The following is a 20,789-nucleotide window of genomic DNA, read 5'->3' on the forward strand; positions in this document are numbered from 1 at the left end:
AGTTACTCCTGAAAGCCACCAAGCCCTCACTGAGTCTCAGGTTAGGCTCAGATTTGCAGTGCATCCTCTCCGGTGGCTCCGCCTGTCCAGGGAGCCGCAGGCTCCTGGGTCCGGCAGGGCCGCACCCATCCGCTCCCTGCTCAGGGAGTGCTCATCTGCTCAGGGAGTGCTTATCTAGGTCCCTCATCTCTGACGACCCTGGCGGGGACCAGCGCAGCAGGCAGGGAGCAAAAGTGGGGCGACACACAGTTTGGAAGAAAGAAACTAGAAACAGAATTAAAGTTTTAAAGATGGTACCGGGGTCTCACGATCTCAGGGATTAAGAGCCTGTGCCTCGGAGCCACATCACTTTTACGTAGTGTCTCGGCATGCAGAGAGTATCTGTGCTGCTACGATAAAATCAGCTTCCTGTGTCCTGTGTCCCACGTTACTGATGACCTTGAACTGTCGTTATTTTCTTGTGCAAAGGATATCACCCAGCTGGAGGCCCTAAACCCGCGTGTGCCTTGGGGAAAACATCTTGGTGTGTGCAGCAAACAGTATTCCGAACTTGCACTGACCCAGCGTTCCAAGTTCCACACTGTTTTTCCTTGGCTCAGCAGGGCATGATGACCCCAACTCATTAAGCCGATGTACTTTTGTTTAGATTATACTTAATTGCTCTATCTTGCTTTTATTCTTTTCCCATGGCGTTTTTTTCATGGCTTAGCCAGAGCAAAAGGCCGCTGACTGTTAACCCCTGCGTGGCACCGCCCCTAGTGAAACACCAGCTGCCTCATTTCCTCGCAGGCTACAGGCAGCGCTGGCCTGTCTCCCCATGCTCACCTGCAGACTTTCCTGGAGGCAGGGGAATGGCTGCTTCGGCCTAAGCCCTCCTGATGTCTCTCAGAGCCATCCCCTCTCTAGGGGTGGGCAGTGTCCTCCCCTGGCTCCAAGCCTGAGCCAGGCCTGAGCGCCCAGCCTCTCCCCCAGCCCTGCTGGCCCTCCTTCCAGGCAGCAGTGACCTCAGCTTCTGTTTTCTCGTAGCAGTTTCAACAGGGGCACAGAACAGACCAGCCCGCAAAACTTCCGCAGCGGACAACGGCGAACCAGGCATGGTAGGGTCTCTGGGAGAGCCAGTGGGGAGCGGGGAGCTTGGACCCCAAGGTGCGGCCGGTCAGGGGGCTGTAGGAACTGGACTGTGCTTCCAGGCGACTCGAGGTTTACATCAGAGGGCTGAGCGGAGGCCCTTTCTATGTCTCCCTTTGCACCTAGACCCCACAGCTCTCCTGGCCCTCATTCAGAGGCACTTTAGTGTGCACAGAGACCAGTGGCTCAAGGCAGCCCACCCTGCTGGGGAAGGACAGAGGTTTCAGCCGCAAACCCAGAGACCAAACAGCTCCTCCTGGTTTCCTGGGCCGCGGCTGGTACTCTTGGACAGAAAGCGTCCTCAAAAGTTTCCATCAACAGTCACTGTGATTCTAGTCACTTTGCTTCATCCGGCCTTTATTTTGTATTACAGCAAATACACAGCCTTAAGCGGTCAGCCCGCTTTTCTCTAAAGGACTACACAGTAACTGTCTTAGGGGTTGGGTGCTAGGTTGTCTCTCAGTCAGCTATCAACCCTGCCAGAGAGCACGAACCCACCCCCACCGTATGTAGACGGATGAGCACAACTGTGTCCAGAGAGCTTCCAAGAACAGTCTATGGGCCAGGTTTGACCCACCAACTGTATAATTTGCTAATCCTCACCATTAACCACTACAGATATTTTGGAAAACCTACGTGGAACATAACCTTTGCAGTCACAATAAGGTCACTCACAGGTTGATGAATTCCAGCCAAGCATCTCCATCTGAGCAACTCAGGCTGGTCTAAGGCTCTAATTGGCTGCTTTTGATTCCCTAACTTGGTTTTAAAAAAAGGAAAAGGAAAGTTGTTCCTGAAAAGAGCCATTCTTAATCTGGGGTTGCGGATGGGATATATTTGAATGCTTTAGTTCCAGGTGATGGATACCTATGCAAACAGTCATAAGCAAAATAGGGATTTTCTCGGCCTATGTTAAGTGGACCAGTTTCAGGCATGGCTGGATCAACGGGCCCAAACAGTCCTGGTTCTGTGTGGTTTCTTCACCTCTTGGCTCTGCTTCACTTGGAGTCCTAGGTTTGGACATAGGCAGGCCTTCTCTGTGTGGCGGGAAAGATGGCTGCTAGCAATTGGTAATCCAAGAGGAAGAGAGATACGGTTTTTTAAACCGACGCTTGTGGAAAGATTCTGATTGGCTCTGCCTGGGTCACGGGCCTACTCTTGGACCAATGGCCATGTCCAGCTGTCGTTCTGCGATTGCCCCAGTCTGGGCCACGAGTCGAGATGTGTAGCAAGGGGACGGGCAGGCGGCAGTGGTGATGCTAGGCTGCCCTGAATGCATAACCTACCACGACCGTGTCCAGTGGGTGAAGGGTCGTTCCCTGAAGGGAGAGATTCGGGCTGAAGAAAACAGGTCCACAGCAGCAGGGCAAGCACTAGGGCTTGGTGAGAAAAACGTTAGAGGACTCGAGTTCTGATGTTCATAAGTGTGCTCGTGAGCCGAGCACTGTGTTAGATGCGTATGCTGTCCTGGGTGTGGGGGCTGCAGTGTCTTCCTTGCCCCTGATGGGCCTGGTTTGGAGCACTGCAGCAGGAATAAGGTGCTTCCTGTCCCAAGGAAGGTGGGGGTGGGGAGGAGCGTGTGTAGACTGGAGACGGCCAGCCTCCTTGCCGCCTTGAGCTGCCTGGATCCCACCGCAGGAGTTGGGGTCTGGAGTGGAGGGTACTGCAACGTGGGCAGTGAGGTTCAGGGCAGCCTGCCGCCCAGGCCGACAGCCCGCGGAAGCCCCCTGGTCAGGGCACAGGGTACAGGAGGTGCACTAACAAGGGGTCCTGACCTGGAGGCTTGGCATCTCAGCAGGAAGAGGACCGCTACAGGCTGATGCTCAGTCGCAGTGACAGTGAGAACATAGCCAGTAACTACTTCCGGCCCAAGCGGGCCAGCCAGATCCTCGGCACGGACCCCATGAAGAGCCTGGGTGAGCGTCCCGCCCGCCTCCTGCCCTCCAGCCCCTCCCTGAGCACTCTGGAGGCACACAGGCCGGGCCAGGAACCCCTTTCCTTCTCTGAGCCTGTTCCCTCCGCTGTAAACTGCGGAGCGCTGCCTCCTCCTGTGATCAGTGAGACGAGGTGGGGAGTGCCTCCCATCTCCTGCCCCCTCCATTTCCCGGGGGGCAAAGTGCTAAGTCGGCTCCTCTATCTTCCTGACACACAGGCCCCAGCCTGGGCTTGCCCAGGACTCAGTCAGTTCCTCAACAGCTTCCTCAAATGATAACTCATTCCCGAAGCAGGGCAATCAGGACCACAAAAGCAAAACAACGCTTTTTCAAGCAAGGGTCCAAAGCCACTTAGCTCTTAAAACTAAAACCAAAGACACTGAGCTTCCAATCCAATACCAATTAAAAAGCCACCCTCAGACCTGTCCTGAGGTTATTTGAGAGACAGAGTGGGTGGAGGTGAGGAAGAAGGAGAGGAAAGCTGGACCGTGAAGAAACTCACATCAGATGAGTACCTGGCATCATGCCCATGTTGCAGATGAGGAAACCGAGGCTCAGAGAGGAGAAGCAGCTCCCTAAGGTTACCTTCCTACGAAGTGACAGAGCAGGGTTTTGCAGCAGGCTTGTCTGGCTTGACACCCCAGGCTGCACAGTTTGAGGCTTGAAAATTCACGTACCCAGCCCAGACCCTTTGGGCAGAGATGGAGTGCTGGGCCCAAGGCCTCAGCCAGAGCAGCTCTCAGAGCTTTGGGTCCCAGGGCCTCTGGCTGGGGCCCGGGGACCACACTCTGTACCCAACACACAATCTCTCCTCTCCACCCCCTGCATCCTGGCTAATAGCGCGTCTCCCTTCTGTGCTTTTCCGTAGCACACCACAGCTCACCACCAGGCCTCAGCTCCCCGCTCGGCGGCGGCTCCGCCATCCCACCCGCCCAGGCCCCCGAAATGCCCCAGCCTCGGCCCTTCCGTCTCGAGTCCCTCGACATCCCCTTCACCAAGGCCAGGCGTAAGAAAAGCAAAAGCAGCTTTGGCGGTGAGCCTCTGTGAACACACTGCCAGCTGCCGCCCTGCCCTTGGGCTCCCGTGAGATCGCCAGGCCCCCCAGGGCAGCTCCAGCCAGGCTTCCTCCCGCCTGCCTTCCACAGTGATCGGGGCACCCAAGGGGGCCTGTCCCTGGGGAAGGCACACTCCCCTCCCTGCTACCCAGAGAGCCCACTCTGCCCAGGGTGTGAGCCCCTCGGAGCCTGGACCATCCTTGGAGACACTCGCTTTCCACGCCACATCAGTGTTCCCATCGGCCTGCCACCATGCCCACCTGTGCAGTTCCATGCCTCCATGGGTTCAGAAACCTCAGCTCTGCCTCCAGGCCTTCATCAGCATCCCGCAGAGTGCCGGCGGCTTCCACGTGGATCAAGCTCAGCACCTTGGCAGTTGAACCCTCTTCCTCTGTCCCGTAGGCCCCACTTGGTGGGGAAGCCCTGTGGGGCGGGCCCAGGGTCCTGGAGCAGCTGGTCTGCGGCCCAGGGGAGGCCATTCCACATTAAGCTGCCCTAATAAACTGCCTTTTACTGACAAACTGCCCTTCTCCGATCGTCAGACAGCGTCCCTGCGGCCCCTCCCTGGCCTCCTTGGGGAAGCTCGTTTGGCACGGGGGTTCTTTTATGTCTGTGTGTACGCTTGTGTTTACTTTTGGCTGTGCTGAGTCTTCACTGCTGCACACGGGCTCTCTCTCTCTCCCTCGCTGGGGTGAGCGGAGACTCCTCTTCGTTGCGATGCACAGGCTTCTTACTGTGGTGACTTCGGTAGCGGCGCAGGGCTCTGGGCGTACAGGCTTCAGCAGTTGTGGTTCACGGGCTTAGTGGCTCTGTGGCATCTTCCTGGACCAGGGATCTGTCCAGTGTCCCCTACATTGGCAGTCCGATTCTTAACCACTGAGCCACCGGGGAAGCCTGGAGCAGGGGTTCTTAACAGCCTGCAGGCTCCAGGTCTCTGCAGCTCCCTGCAATTTTGAGTATAAATGCAGCTTTTTCAGCAGAGAGCATATAAATGTGAACCGTTGTTAGATTCTCGAAGGATCTGTGACCCAGGAGAGCAGACTCCTTGTTTTGGAAAATAGGGGCCACATCTGTCTGAGGTCCAGAGAAGACCCAGGTCTTGATGCTCGCAGGGGCTGTGTTGGAACTGTGTGTGCTAACATCACTAGAAATGAATCCAGGCCATCCCAGTTGCCTAAGACTGACCCATCCCCTTGCCCATGACTGAGGGGCCCACAGTCTGAGGGAAAAGGCTTTGGTGCTGTCCTGAGCCTCATTTCACGATGAGCATCTGTGAAATGGGGATAATACCAACCCCACAGGATTACTGTGAAGGTTAAATGAGATAAGTGTATAGAGTTCTTTGTGCAATCTCCAGGGGATCTTCCCAACCCAGGGATGGATCCCAGGTCTCCCATATTGCAGGCGGATTCTTTACCAGCTGAGCCACCAGGGAAGCCCAAGAATACTGGAGTGGGTAGCCTATCCCTTCTCCAGCAGATCTTCCTGACCCAGGAATCGAACTGGGTCTCCTGCCTTGCAGGCGGATTCTTTACCAACGGAGCTATCAGGGAAGCCCTCACAGGGTTATTGTGAAGGTTAAACGAGATAGTGTGTAGAGTTCCTGCTGCGTAGCAGGTGCTGTTAGTTCTCCAGTGCTCCCTTTCATATTGTGTATTAACTACTGTGGTGCCTGCCCCAAGCTACTTGCCTGGGCCAAGGAGCTCATGTTCTGGAGAAGCCAGGGCGGAAGGTGCTTAGGAAGCCCTGAGATCAGCCTAAGGGGAGGTAGGCTGCAGTGCACCCTTTGAGCAAGAGGATGCAAAATCAGGTCTGTATGGGGAACAGAGTGCCCTTGTGAAGGAAGCAGCAGCGGGTGGGGCTACCACAAAGGACGAAGAAGATCCCTTAAGATGGGAATGTGGGGAGAGGGTTCCTGGTAGAGGGAACAAAAGGCAGGAGGTGGGAAGATCAGGGTATGTGAAAGGTGGGAGGAGACCTGTTCCATGGAAGCCCTGAGCAGGGACCGAGAGGAGATAAAGCTGCCAAGATGAGTTTAGGTGCAGACATGCGTGGAGAGCCTCTGGGTTCTGTGAGCTGTGGCCAACTGCTCAGTGACTGCCTACACCATCGGGTCTGAGTGAGAAGTGGACTGATGTGGCATCGCAGGCCAAAGGGCAGGAGGGCTGGGCTGTGGCGCAGGAGTTCAGGGTGCAGTCAGTGGGGATGGAGGGCAGGACTGGTTGAGAAGCACAGAGGGAGGTTTTGACTTTTGCCCCCACGTTCTTGGTTCCGTGGACAAATAGAATACATCAGAAAAGAATGGCTGCCTTCTCTCCACAGTTACCTTCGCCATTCACTCCAGGACTGGGGCTGAGCCCTAGAGAATGGCTAAGTCCTGGAGATGCTTGTGGTCGCTTTTACTTAGACCCATGGCGCTCTGAGGAGAGCTGGCTGCCGCCTGTCAGTTCAGAAGGGGTGTGGGGCCAGCAGAGCTGAGTGGAGGCTCAGCCTGGCTCTGCATTACGCACTTTCGAAATCTGGCTAGTCCTCCCAAGAGCCCAGGCTGTCCCAAAGACACAGATAAGGAGGGCCACGCCTCCCCATTTCTAGTGCCAGCCTAGGACAGCGGCCTGGAAACAAGAGAAACTGAAGTCGGTCAGTCGTGTCCGACTCTCTGTGACCCCATGTACTGCAGCCCGCCAGGCTCCTCTGTCCATGGGGATTCTCCAGGAAAGGTTACTGGAGTGGGTTGCCATTTCCTTCTCCAGATCCTCCTGACCTAGGTTACAAACCTGGGTCTCCTGCATTGTAGGTGGATTCTTTACCGACGGAGCTACAAGGGAAGCCCCATAAAGTTACCCTGAAAGTCGCTCAGCCGTGTCCAACTCTTTGCGACTCCATGGACTGCAGCCCGCCAGGCTCTTCTGTCCATGGAAGTCTCCAGGCAAGAATACTGGAAAGTGAAAGTGAAGTCGCTCAGTCGTGTCCGACTCTTTGCGACCCCATGGACTGTAGCCCACCAGGCTCCTCCCTCCATGGGATTCTCCAGGCAAGAGTACTGGAGTGGGTTGCCATTTCCTTCTCCAGGGGATCTTCCCGACCCAGGGATCGAACCCTGGTCTCCTTCATTCCAGGCAGACACTTTACCCTCTGAGCCACCAGGGAAGAATACTGGAGTAAGTTGCAATTTCCTTCTCCTGGGGAATCTTCCCGACCCAGGGATCGAACCCTGGTCTCCTGCACTGCAGGCACACTCTACCCTCTGAGCCACCAGGAGAAGCAGCCTGAAAACCGGAGAAGCGCCCAAGTTACAGGGCTGGTGCGAGCATGCGCCCAGCTAGCGGTTCTGAATGTTCGCCCAGTCCACACGGCCTCATCAGGCCGGGTGGGCCGGCCCCGCGTCCGTGAGCAGCGGGAGAGATTCCGGCCCTCTTCCCGCAGCCCCCACGCCCGTGACCAGTCCCCGGCCTTTTTCCAACCACCTCCCCTCTTGGAGACAGTGGAGGTGGGGCCTGGCTCCAGTCGAACCTGTCTCGGGTCAGCTAACCTGCGGCCCAGACCCTGACCGGAACGCCGCGGCCCAAACCAGGGCCAATCGGAAGAGGAGGCAGAAGCCGGCGGGGACTCTGGCGGGCGCCGGCAACGGGCGGAACCCAAGGGCTCTCGGTCCTACTGATTGGCCGCGGCCGCAGAGCTGTCTCTCTAGGATTGAGCCTTTTCCTCTCGTGGCGGGGCGGGACCGCGCGCCGCTTTCACCAATAGTGTGCTGAGAACCCGCCTCCCATAGGGACACTTCCGGCCGGGTTCCTCGCGCTTCGCCGTCCAACCAGCGGCTCCGGATCCCCGGCTCCGGCGATCTCGAATCACTTCCGGGTCATACTCCAAGACAACGAGCCTTGATTGGGCGACCACGGAAAGGGCATTTCCGGTGCCCAGGCGCCTGATTTCTTTGGAGCAGGAAGATGGCGCCCTGCGCGGCCCGTGTGTGGTCCGGCTGGTGGCTGCTGCTGCTGACTTTGCTTGGCCTGGCCGGCGCCAGCGGTCCCCGCACCTTGGTACTGCTTGACAACCTCAACCTCCGGGAGACGCATTCGCTTTTCTTCCGGAGCCTGAAGGGTGAGACTGGGGCCCGATGCGGTGGAAAGGTCCCTGAGCCCCGAGACACCGACCCCTCTCCCTCCCACCCGAGCTCGCCTTCAAGGTCCGACCTGCCGCCAGGAGGCTGGTGGGGGGACGGGGGCAGGACGGTCATGGTCTCTGCAGTGGTGGTTTCTCTTTGCCTCCTATCTGCCTCAGCTCCCTCGTTCTCTTTTTCCAGATCGCGGCTTTGTACTCACATTCAAGACCGCAGATGACCCCAGCCTGTCTCTCATTAAGTACGGGGAGTTTCTCTATGACAATCTCATCATCTTCTCTCCTTCGGTAGAAGGTAAGGACTGCGGGTCGCCCCAGAACTCTGACTTAGCAGCTTTCTTCAGAATCTTGGGTATGTCCTGGGATGGAATGGGTCGCCAGCCCTGGGCGCCTGCTGCTCCCGGAGAAGAGGAAAACGCTAATGCTCAGTTGGTAAAGAATCTGCCTGAAATGCAGAAGACCCCGGTTCGATTCCTCGGTCAGGAAGATCTGTTGGAGAAGGGATAGGCTACCCACTACGGTATTCTTGGGCTTCCCTTGTGGCTGAGCTGGTAAAGAATCCACCTGCAATGCGGGAGACCTGGGTTGGGAAGATCCCCTGGAGAAGGGAAAGTCTACCCACTCCAGTATTCTGGCCTGGAGAATTCCACGGACTCCATAGTCCATAGAGTCGCAGAGTTGGACACGATTGAGTGACTTTCACTTCACTTCACTTCACTTCACTCTGGGCTTAGGAGAGGATATGTCCTTACCAGAAGACACAGCTGAGGACTGTGGGGTCAAGTGTTGTTGCAGACCTTAGAACTCCTGGCTCTGCTACTCTGAGAAGTGGGTGTTCTCCGTTAATGTTCCTTCACCAGCACCCCACCCCCGCTCCCCTTAGGTTTGCCTGTGTGGAAAGAGAAAATGGCTGTACCATAAGTATGATTTTCTATAAAGGGGCATTGGTGGTAGTTGATCCTGAGAATTCAGATGGAGTCATAGTTAGGCTGAGAATAACCTTTAGTGATTACCTAGTCCAAACCCCTATTTGAGGCTGGGTGGATATATCCAGGGCTTAACAGAAGACTAGTTGTTGAACCAAATGAACATCTTCACTAGATTTTCCAGTTGACATTCCTGTGACAGCTTACTGTTTTAGGAGGCAACTCAGTCTACCACTGTACAACTCTGTTAAGAAGATCATGTATTAAACTGAAATTTGTCTCCCACTTCCCGCTTTGTCTATTTGGGGCAAGGAGGAAAAGGCTTTCTGATACTCCCCAGGGCCTAAGAGAATAGGTCTAATGCTTATTTTGTTTAGAGGTGTAGCCTTTGCATAATCAGCTCCTGAGTTGGAGTTATTCAGTTGTTTCTTCTCCAGACTAAATATCCCCAGTTCCTTTGGCTGTTTCCCTTTTTGTTGTGCTTTTTCAGTGAGCATCCTAGTCATTCTCTTCTTTAGTGGCTTCAGTTTATCTTTTTCTCAGAGGACACAATTTGTCCCTGTTCAGGGGAAGTCAGGACCGCCATCTCTCTGTTCAGCTCATGAAGCTTAGAAAGGCTGTCACTTCACTGGCATCGACTTTCTTTGTGGTTCATGTGAGATTGGGATCTGCCAAACCCCTGATGTATTTTTTTCCCCTAAGTTCCCATTACTTGGCGAGGTGCTCCCAACTCCCCTGTAACGTGTGCCTTTGGAATTGGCTTTTCGGAGGCAAGTTCAGGTGTGCGTTAAAATCTTCAAGTTGGCTAGGCAGGCAGCTGATGCCTTTGGCAGGTTAAGTGGTGTTTGCTGGATTGCTGCCATGTTGGAACTCTGAAAGCAGTACCGAATAGTGACAGAGCCTGCCCTTGAGGAGTCTTTCAACCTGTCTGTGAGGAAATATAAATAAGGACTGGAAATGAGTTACCAAACCACATGTCAGAATGCCCAAGATGGAGTGGGGGGACTATCTGAGTGTGCCTGGAAGGGTCACTGAGAGGGAGGGAGGTGGCAGAGGTGGGCTGAGGAGGCTGGGGTAGGCTGCTGTTAGCGGGAGGAATGGCAGAGCCTAACATACTGCTTCAGAAACCGGAGTCATTTCCGTGCCCGCTTCCATGATCTTTACCACTTTCCATGTTTGTGATAGTAATGTTTTTCTTCAAATTGACCTGCTTTAAAAAAAAAAAAAAAAAGGCAAGCCCAGTTTGAAAGAAAACTAGTAATGAACCCGTTGTCACCACTGAGAATGGAAAGCCAGTATGGCACCACCGTTTGCTTTCGGTGGAGGAAAGTATAAACAGGATGAATGCAGTGCCGTCAAGTTCTGGCTGGTTCTTGACCTGCTGCAGGCTTTGGACCTGAGGTGTCCTCTTAAAAGAGGAGATGAGCTGGTTGAGAGAAGTGTTAAGGCCAGCATTGAACTGTGACCATTCTCGATGGAGAAAGCAGGGAAAATAAATGGAATAATGTCTCAGATTCAGTGTTATTTGAAGCCCTGCCCGGCATCTCTGTGGTCAACTTTTCTGTCTCTTGCAGGGTGGGGACCAATCTTGAGGGAAACCATCTCAGACACCCCTAGGGAGAAGGCTAGCGTGTTCTGGAGGTCGGGGGTGTTCAGGATAAGTCGCGTCCAGGGTAAGGGCTCTGAGTGCCCTTCTGTGGTACTGTGACCACTAGGCCCTCTTAGGTGTGAGGACCCCGGCCTGGCTGCCTCCTCCACGTGTCAGTGGGTTCCTTGCTCTTCTGGGATCTGGAAGCTCTGAAGGCACGCGCAGTAGTGGGTACAGGAGAAGGATGCTCAGCGTGTCCTCTGTACCCGGGAAACACTGGGTCCTTGTTTTAAAGATGGGAAAACGGGCTCAGAAAGGTGAAGGGTTTGCCTGGATTTGTTGTTGTTCAGTCACTCAGTCGTGCCTGACTCTCAGTGACCCCATGGACTGTAGCACGCCAGGCCTGCCTGTCCATCACCAACTCCCGGAATTCACTCAAACTCAAGTCCATCGAGTCAGTGATGCCATCTAACCATCATCCTCTGTTGTCCCCTTCTCTTCTGCCTTCAGTCTTTCCCAGCATCAGGGCCTTTTCCAGTGAATTGGCAGTTCACATCAGGTGACCAAAGTATTGGAGCTTCAGCTTCAGCATCAGTCCTTCCAATGAATATTCAAGACTGACTTAAGATCAACTGGTTTGATCTCCTTGCAGTCCAAGGGACTCTGAAGAGTTTTCTCCAACATCACAGTTCAAAAGCATCAAATCTTCAGCGCCCAGCCTTCTTTATGGTCCAACTCTCACATCTGTACATGACTAATAGAAAAACCATAGCCTTGACTAGATGGACCTTTGTTGACGAAGTGATGTCTCTACTTTTTAACATGCTGTCTAGGTTTGTCATACTTTTTCTTCTAAGGAGAAAGCATCTTTTAATTGCAGGGCTGCAGTCAACATCTGCAGTGATTTTGGAGCCTAAAAAAATAAAGTCTGTCACTGTTTCCATTGTTTCCCCATCTATTTGCCATGAAGTGATGGGACCAGATGCCATGATTAGGAGTTTTGTGAATGTTGAGTTTTAAGCCAACTTTTTCATTCTCCTCTTTCACTTTCATCAAGAGGCTCTTTAGTTCTTCTTCACTTTCTGCCAAAAGGGTGGTGTCATCTGCATATCTGAGGTTATTGATATTTCTCCCAGCAGTCTTGATCCCAGCTTGTGCTTCATCCAGCCTGACATTTCTCATGATGTACTCTGCACAGAAGTTAAATAAGCAGGGTGACAGTATACAGCCTTGACGTGGTCCTTTCCTGATTTGGAACCAGGCTGATGCTCCATGTCCGGATCTCACTTTTGCTTCTTGACTTGCATACAGATTTCTCAGGAGGCAGGTAAGGTGGTCTGGTATTCCCATCTCTTTAAGAATTTTCCACAGTTTGTGGTGATCCACACAGTCTTAGGCTTTAGTGTAGTCAATGAAACAGAGGTAGATGTTTTTCTGGAATGTGCTTTTTCTGTTATCCAGCAGATGTTGGCCATTTGATCTCTGGTTTGCCTTTCCTAAAACCAGCTTGAACATACTTGGAAGGTCTCAGTTCACGTATTGTTGAAGGCTGGCTTGGAGAATTTTGAGCATTACTTTGCTAGTGTGTGAAATGAGTGCAATTGTGCAGTAGTTTGAGCATTCTTTGGCATTGCCTTTCTTTGAGATTGGAATGAAAACTGAGCTTCTCCAGTCCTGTGGCCACTGCTGAGTTTTCCAAATTTGCTGGCATATTGAGTGCAGCACTTTCACAGCATCATCTTTTAGGATTTGAAAGAGCTCAACTGGAATTCCATCAGCTCCACTAGCTTTGTTGGTAGTGATGCTTTTTAAGACCCACTTGACTTTGGACTCCAGGATGTCTGGCTCTAGGTGAGTGATCACACCATCGTGGTTATCTGAGTCATGAAGATCTCTTTTGTACAATTTTTCTGTGTATTTTTGCGACCTCTTTTTAATATCTTCTGCTTCTGTTAGGTCCATACCATTTCTGTCCTTTATTGTGCCCATCTTTACATGAAATGTTCTCTTGGTGTCTCTTAATTTTCTTGAAGAGATCTCTGTCTCCATTCGGTTGTTTCCTCACTTAAGGCTTTCTTATCTCTCCTTGCTATTCTTTGGAACTCTGCATTCAGATGGGTGTATCTTTCCTTTTCTCCTTGGACTTTTACTTCTCTTCTTTCACAGCCATTTGTAAGGCCTCCTCAGACAACCATTTTGCCCTTTTGCATTTCTTTTTCTTGGGGATGGTTTTGATCACCGCCTCCTGTGCAGTGTTACGAGCCTCCATCTGTAGTTCTTCAGGCACTCGGTCTATTATATCTCATCCCTTGAATCTATTTGTCACTTCCACTGTATAAGTGTAAGGGATTTGATTTAGGTCGTATCTGAATGGTGTAGTGATTTTCTCTACTTTCTTCAATTTAGGTCTGAATTTTGCAATAAGTAGTTCATGATCTCAGCTCCCGGTCTCATTTTTGCTCACCGTGTAGAGCTTCTCCAACTTTGGCTGCAAAACATATAAATTAGTCTCATTTCAGTATTGACCATCTGGTGATGTCCATGTGTAGAGTTGTCTCTTATGTTGTTGGAAGAGGGTATTTGCCATGACTACTGTGTCCGTTTGGGAAAACTGTTAGCCTTTGCCCTGCTTCACTTTGTACTCCAAGACCAAACTTGCCTGTCACTTCAAGTATCTCTTGACTTCCTACCTTTGCATTTCAGTCCCCTATGATGAAAAGGATATCATTTTTTGGTTTTAGTTTTAGAAGGTCTTGTAGGTCTTCATAGAACTGTTCAGCTTCTTTGACATTAGTGGTTGGGGTATAGACTCGAATTACCATGATATTGAATGGTTTGCCTTGGAAATGAACAGAGATCATTCTGTCGTTTTTGAGTTTGCACCCTAGTACTGCATTTCAGACTCTTGTTGACTATGATGGCTACTCCACTTCTTCTAAGGGATTCTTGCCCAAAGTAGTAGATATAATGGTCCTTTTTGCCTTTTCATACTGTTCACTGGGTTTTCAAGGCATGATGCCTTGAGTTAAGCCCAGGTATCTCAGTTTCATTCATATGGAAGTGAGAGTTGGACTATAAAGAAAGTTGAGGTATGAAGAATTGATGCTTTTGAACTGTTGTGTTGGAGAAGACTCTTGAGAGTCCCTTGGACTGCAAGGAGATCCAACCAGCCCATCCTGAATATTCATTGGAAGGACTGACGTTGAAGCTGAAACTCCAATACTTTGGCTATTTGATGTGAAGAGCTGATTCGTTGGAAAGACCCTGATGCTGGGAAATATTGAAGAAGGGGACGACAGAGGATGAGATGGTTAGACAGCATCTCTAGCTCAAGGGACGTGGATTTGAGCAAGCTCCGGGAGATAGTGGAGGAGAGAGGAGCCTGGTGTGCTGCAGTCCATGGGGTTGCAGAGAGTTGGACACAACTTAGTGACTAAACTTCCCTGGTGGCTCAGAGGTTAAAGTGTCTGCCTGCAGTGCGGGAGACATGGGTTCGATCCCTGGGTCGGGAAGATCCCCTGGAGAAGGAAATGGCAACCCACTCCAGTATTCTTGCCTGGAGAATCCCATGGACTAAGGAGCCTGGCTGAATTTTCTACCCATCGCTAGTGGCTCAGACGGTAAAGTGTCTGCCTACAATGCGGGAGACCCAGGTTCGACCCCTGGGTCAGGAAGTTCCCCTGGAGAAGGAAATGGCAACCCACTCTAGTATTCTTGCCTGGAGAATCCCATGGATGGAGGAGCCCAGTAGGCTACAGTCCATGGAGTCGTAAAGAGTCGGACATGACTGAGCAACTTCACTCGCTCACTTCACTAGTGACTAAACAACAATAAATCATCAGTTTCGTCGTCTGTCACTGTGCTGGAGTTTCAGCAGCAAGCTTCCTGACACTTTGGGCTGGATGATTTTGTGTTATGGGCACCGTCTTGGTCCGTGCAGCGTCCTGAGCCCCTACCCACCAGGTACCAGCAGCCTGCTTCCCCTGGTGACGAGAAGCGTCTGCGGGTATTGCCTTGAGTGGCAGAATCGCCTTGCTGGGAAGCCCTGTGCTGGACCAAGCAGCTGTTTACGTTGCCTAAGGATTTGCCTGGCCTCTTTGGAGGCGGCTGGATGGGTGGCTCGGTGTGGGGTAAGGGCTTGAGTGCCCCCCACCCGACTAAGATGTTCTGTCGACCGGTAAAGTCCTGTGCTTTCCTTTCTCCTGAAAGTCACCGCTCAGAAAGGAGGGCCATCCTCATGTTCACGTTGTTACAGACTTAACGTTGTGAGCTCACTTCTAACTGCCCAGTGGAGGTAGTGGACAGACTTGTGTGTCCAGTCGGGGTGAACAGCACCTCCAGCCTTCCCGTTGCTCGGGCAGAGATCGTGGCGCCATCCTTCGTGCCTCCCTCCGTCATCAGGCTTGGCCCTCGGTGTGGGGGCACAGGGCTGCCCTGCTTCCTCCCCCTCCTTCCTGCCTCCTGCCGACCACCCCCTCCACTGCTGGGGTACAGACGCCACTCTTCACTGCCTGGGTGACTGCAGTGGTCCCCTGTCACTGCGTCCATCCTCACCCCTGCTCCTGATTCCCCTCAAGGGAGAGGAATTCTCCCCACAAGGAGATTATCTTGGTCTCCTGCTTAAAGGCCTTGGTGGCTCCCCCGTGGCCACTGGCACAGAGCCCACAGAAGCGGCAGTGCCCGGCTTCCTCCGCCGCGCCTCGCCCCCTTTGCCACACTGGGCGGCTCCCTGGTGACGAGTCGCCTGCCTCAGGGGCGTGGCACCTGCCGTTCTCAGTGCCCGGGTGCCCGTGCCCCCAGATGCCTTGCTCTCACACACACGTCCCCGGCGTCTCCCTGGCCAGCATCCATGTACGCCAGCCCCTTGTCCTGCCTTTTCTTCCCAGCACACAGGAAGCAATTCTCATGTAATGAAAAGGTGAGTCACTGAGCACTCTAGCCACTGCTTCGTGCTGAACGTCAGGGGCTTCCCTGGAGGTTTAGATGGTAAAGAATCCGCCTGCAATGCGGGAGACCTGGGTTCCGTCCCTGGGTGGGGAACATCCCCTGGAGGAGGGCCTGGCAGCCCACTCCAGTATCCTTGCCTGGAGAATCCCCAGGACAGAGGAGCCTAGCGGGCTACAGACCATGGGGCACAGAGCGCCTGACACGACTTAAGCAACTCAGCACTTGAGCCTGCTGCAGCCCCCCTCAGTGCCAGTTCTGGGTGCTTATGGCCGTCCCCTGACCCTCTGACCAGAAAAGGGTGTGGTCTTAACAGTTACAGGTGCTGAAAGTTCATGTGCCTTTTTGGTGCTCACTTTAAAACAGTATATGAAGTGGTCCTGCTGTGACTGTGCTGGACCTAAACCTGTAGGGTTAGCAGGGGGAAACTTCTCGTGTCGGGCAGAGGATACCCGGGTCATGTGACAGCAGCATCCTGAGGTTCAGGGGTGCCTCTTCTCAGGCGGGCTCACTGAGGTGAGCTGGATGGGCTCTGGAGAACGGCCAGGGGCCCCAGGAGCGGCTCAAGGGAAGACAGAGGTGCGGATGGAAAGGTGCAGGTGATCCGCTGCAACTTGTTTCATGGAATGGGAGTGAAAAACCGTGGCATTTCTAGATGAATAGTGCGTGTGCGACTTGAAATGTGTATGACTGACTTGACAGCTGTGATTGGTAGGTGTTTGAGTGTTTCATTTGTACTTCTAAAGGTTTACGAATTTGAGCCATTATTCTTGGATCTTCACACTGAGGAACTGGGAACATTGCCCTGTCGGGACATGTATGGGAGAGGTCCCTCTTGGTTTGGGCGCCCAGAGGGTGCTGTTTTGTAATTGGTTGTGCCTGGTCTCTGGTGGGACTCAGCTGCTTAAGAACCCACGTGCCAGTGCACAATCCCTGGGTCGGGAAGATCCCCTGGAGGAGGGCACGGCAACCCATTCCAGTATTCTTGCCTGGAGAATCCCATGGACAGGGGAGCCTGGCGGGCTACAGTCCATGGGGTCACAAAGAGTCGGACACGACTGAAGCGACTTAGCACGGTCTGTGGGTCACCCTCCCCACCCAGATGGCAGAGGAGCAGTGAGAGGAACCCTCTGGGTCCTGAGTCTGGCACTTCTTTCAGATTTTGGAGGAAACATCAATGTGGAGACCATCAGTGCCTTTATCGACGGTGGAGGCAGTGTCTTGGTGGCTGCCAGCTCAGACATCGGTGAGTCTGGCCCGGGAGCTTGTGGCGTCTCCCACCGTTTCTCCAGGGAGCTGGGAGCTTTACACCTGGAAACTGCCAAGTGGGCATTTGCGGCATGGAGGTGGGGGAGCCCAGCCAGGGTGGGCAGGCAGTGCAGCGTCCTCAGTCCCTCCTGTGCTTCCTGTGACCAGAGCCAGGGAGGTGAGGAGCACGTCCTGTCTGAGAGCTGGGACCCCTGTGTTTCTTTTCCTTCGTTTTGCTTTTTCCTTTTGTTTCTTTTGCTTTTTTTGGCGGCTCTCACAAAAAGAAGGCAAGAGGGAAGATTAACAGATTTTTGTTTCCTATTTTGGACATTTTCAAAGATACTTAGAAGCAGGGAGAGAGGAGTACGATCCTGAACCCCATGTAGTTAACCACCAGCTGCACCAGTGAGCACCCCCTGGCTACTCTCGTTTCCTTTTCTCCAGGGTGGGTAGGTTTTTAAAACCATGTTGGGTGGGGTCTTTGTTGGGTGTTGATGAAGATCAGAGAAACTTTGTAAGTCTAGACTCATCCAGATGAAGTTTGCCCGAGGTAATTACTTTGCTTCAAAGCAAGTTTTTGTGCAGAACCAAGCTTGCTGTGTACTTGCGGAGAGAGGGGGTCAGGTGGTGGTGGTTTTAAGTTTAGATCCTGACTCCCGCAGGCAGAACACCATGCTGTTGCCCAGGGGTCGTGGGGGCTGCGCCCGGCTTGGTAGGGCCGCAGGGCCCGGGGGTGACTGGCAGAGTGAGTCGTGGGGATGCTGGCAGCAGGGACACTGCTCGGCCCAGGGCCCTGGCTTCTGGGCTCAGTCAGGAGTCTCTCGGGTCTGTGCAGGCGACCCTCTCCGAGAGCTGGGCAGTGAGTGTGGGATTGAGTTCGACGAAGAGAAAACAGCTGTCATCGACCATCACAACTACGACGTCTCAGACCTTGGCCAGGTAACCAGCTCAGCCTCGAAACCAGGAGAGGCTTGGGAGGGGCCCCCCGGCTGGGGAACCTTCTCCTGATCCGATGTCCCTCTGCTCGGGTAGCACACGCTCATCGTGGCTGACACAGAGAACCTGCTGAAGGCCCCCACCATCGTTGGGAAATCATCTCTGAATCCCATCCTCTTTCGGGGTGTGGGGTGAGTGAGCAGGAAAGTCCGGCAGAAGCCTGGGGGAAGAAGGGGTCACTTTTGTCGGGAGGCTTTCTTTCCCCCAGAGCACGTGGGTGAGATTAAATGTCACACTGAGTCAGATTGCATCGTCACAGCAAGAGGAGGGCTCGGGGTTTGGCTTTTAGGAAGTGTGATGAATTCCTGTAAAGAAGTGACTCCTGGAGGACCCCCGTCCTTTGGGCTCAGTTCTTGGGGGTCAGAATTGGGCGATTCTCCTTTCCTTCTCCAGGATGGTGGCTGACCCTGACAATCCTTTGGTGCTGGACATCCTGACAGGCTCTTCCACCTCCTACTCCTTCTTCCCAGATAAACCCATCACCCAGGTGAGGGCCTTTGCAGCCTCGAGGCCTCCAGCTCCTGGGCCTGGGCAGCGCTTTTTATCCGAAAGTGCGCAGCAAGCGGGAGAGCCCCTTGGCGGAGGCAGTGGGATGAGGAATGGGTGGGCGGGGGCAAGGGTGGCAGGGGTGTCTCAGCCCTCCTGGCTGATGCCACGTGTTGCCACCAGTACCCACATGCTGTGGGGAAGAACACTCTTCTCGTCGCGGGGCTGCAGGCCCGGAACAACGCCCGGGTCATCTTCAGCGGCTCCCTTGACTTCTTCAGCGACGCCTTCTTCAACTCGGCGGTGCAGAAGGCCGCACCCGGCTCCCAGAGGTAGACGCGGGGGCCAGGGGGCGCCAAGGGGTGGGTCTGTGCGGACAGGGAGGAGGGAGCTTTTTAGCTGAAAGTGTTGGAGGCTGAGTATCTTCAGGTGCTTTTTGGAAGACTTTGTCACTTTATTGCTGCTGTTGGCAATCTAGACTTTTCATGGTAGTAATGACTTATCTGGAGAGGTTTTGGTGGTGGTGGTGGTGTATTCACTAAGTCGTGTCTGACTGCGACTCTGTGGACTGCAGCACACCAGGCTTCCCTGTCCTTCACTATCTCCAGGAGTTTGTTCAAACTCCTGTCACTGATGTTTTGGCAGTTGTGCACTTACCGCGTAGCTGACACCCAGAGCAGCGTGTCACGCCTGTCATCCTTTCCTGTGTTCCCCTCAAGCAGGATCCCAGATGTGTGTGGCCTTCAGGCAGGGCCTGGCTGGGTGTGGTCTGTCTGGTGCCTGGTGACTGGTTTACCAGGCACCGCTGGAAGGGAGTCGGTCCCCGGCTGCAGCCTCTCCGTTTCTCCTGCAGGTATTCCCAGACTGGCAACTACGAGCTGGCTGTGGCCCTTTCCCGCTGGGTGTTCAAGGAGGAGGGGGTCCTCCGGGTGGGGCCCGTGTCCCATCATCGGGTGGGCGAGACAGCGCCACCCAACGCCTACACCGTCACTGACCTAGTGGTAAGAGCCTGGCGCTGGAGGGGCCCTGGGTTTGGGCCAAGTTGATTCTGCTTAAAACCACTTAATACTTCCGTGCTGAAGTGCCTAAAGGAGGCTGAATAAGTTCATCTGCACCCTAAGAAGTCAGCTCAGGTGCAGAGAGCCTGGCATATAAACTCACCCTAACAGGCGGCCTTCTGTGGAGGAGGTGTGCTTTTGCTGTGGGAATGCAGAGCGGGGCAGGGGGTTGCTGGCTTACTCCGGTGGGAGTAGAATTCACGTTGAGTGGGGTCTGGAGAATCAGTTAGGAGAGGCTCACGTGGTGACTGTGGAAGCAGGGCCGCTCAGGCGCGCCAGTGCACTCAGGGAGGGCACTGTTCGGTGCAGGCTCCCGCGGGCAGGTCAGAGGGCCGGGCCACTGGGGTGCGTCTCCACTGTGGGGGCGGGGGGGCCTGCCCGAGTCATGGGAGGATTCAGTGCAGCTGAAGGCGAGGCTGTCCTGCTGGTCACTGGCCACCGGGCTTACCCCAGCTGCTTGTCTCAGGAGTACAGCATCGTCATTGAACAGCTCTCAGATGGCAAGTGGGTCCCCTTTGATGGTGATGACATTCAGCTAGAGTTTGTCCGCATCGATCCTTTTGTGAGGACCTTCTTGAAGAGGAAAGGTAAGCGCAGCTCTTGCGAGAGACAGCTCTGGAAGCCCATCCCTGCCTCGGTCTGGCGCTCGGGCAGCTCACTGATGGCCCGGGAAGCCCCTCCTGGCTGTATGTCTTGGCTCTTCCCCAGGTGGCAAATACAGCGTCCAGTTCAAGTTGCCTGATGTGTACGGTGTGTTCCAGTTCAAAGTGGATTACAACCGGCTAGGCTACACGCACCTGTACTCCTCCACTCAGGTGAGCCCCCTTCCCTGCCTGCCCCTCGCCCTGCGCCCCGCCCCCCGCGCGGCCAGGGCCCGGCACTGCTGCCGTTCGTTGGCAGGTGTCGGTGCGGCCGCTGCAGCACACGCAGTACGAGCGCTTCATCCCCTCGGCCTACCCCTACTACGCCAGCGCCTTCTCCATGATGCTCGGGCTCTTCATCTTCAGCGTGGTCTTCCTGCACATGAAGGAGAAGGAGAAGTCCGACTGAGGGGCTGGCGCCCTGCACTCCTGGGAAGAGGCGGAGGGTTTTCATAGAATTGGTTTTCTTCCGCCTTTCTGGTGGTTTTTTTTTTTTTTTTTTTAAGCCATGGACAATGGCACAGCTTTACCTCAGTGGGAGATGGAACATTGAGTACCAAGGGGTGGAGGGTTAGGGAATAATTTGTTTTTCCATCTTGAACGCTAACTGTATTTTTTCATATGTGACGTCGACTCTCATTTCTAAAATAAAGAGAAACACGGCCCTCA

General features: G+C 53.8%; 2 protein-coding genes across 3 annotated transcripts in view; both read left to right on the forward strand.

Moving 5' to 3' along the window:
* The window catches only part of KIF17 (kinesin family member 17), a 50,901-nt gene extending 46,792 nt beyond the window's left edge, over positions 1–4,109 (forward strand). Inside the window, exons 13-15 of one of the 2 annotated variants that reach the window (XM_068968686.1) lie at positions 1,027–1,097; positions 2,927–3,044; positions 3,931–4,109. In XM_068968686.1, the coding sequence (XP_068824787.1) occupies positions 1,027–1,097; positions 2,927–3,044; positions 3,931–4,109 (368 nt within the window). The remainder of the gene's footprint in view (positions 1–1,026; positions 1,098–2,926; positions 3,045–3,930) is intronic. The other variant, XM_068968687.1, reaches the window with a different exon arrangement.
* Positions 4,110–8,022: 3,913 nt separating this feature from the next.
* On the forward strand, positions 8,023–20,770 carry DDOST (dolichyl-diphosphooligosaccharide--protein glycosyltransferase non-catalytic subunit). The gene is made up of 11 exons (XM_068967676.1): positions 8,023–8,215; positions 8,418–8,528; positions 16,851–16,937; positions 17,775–17,878; positions 17,972–18,066; positions 18,329–18,422; positions 18,605–18,753; positions 19,275–19,422; positions 19,946–20,066; positions 20,188–20,294; positions 20,380–20,770. The coding sequence occupies exons 1-11, from the start codon at positions 8,062–8,064 to the stop codon at positions 20,527–20,529; spliced, it is 1,320 nt and encodes a 439-aa protein (XP_068823777.1). The 5' UTR covers positions 8,023–8,061; the 3' UTR covers positions 20,530–20,770.
* Positions 20,771–20,789: the final 19 nt, after the last annotated feature.

This window comes from Capricornis sumatraensis, chromosome 3, assembly GCF_032405125.1.
Source record: "Capricornis sumatraensis isolate serow.1 chromosome 3, serow.2, whole genome shotgun sequence".
Taxonomy (NCBI): Eukaryota; Metazoa; Chordata; class Mammalia; order Artiodactyla; family Bovidae; genus Capricornis; species Capricornis sumatraensis.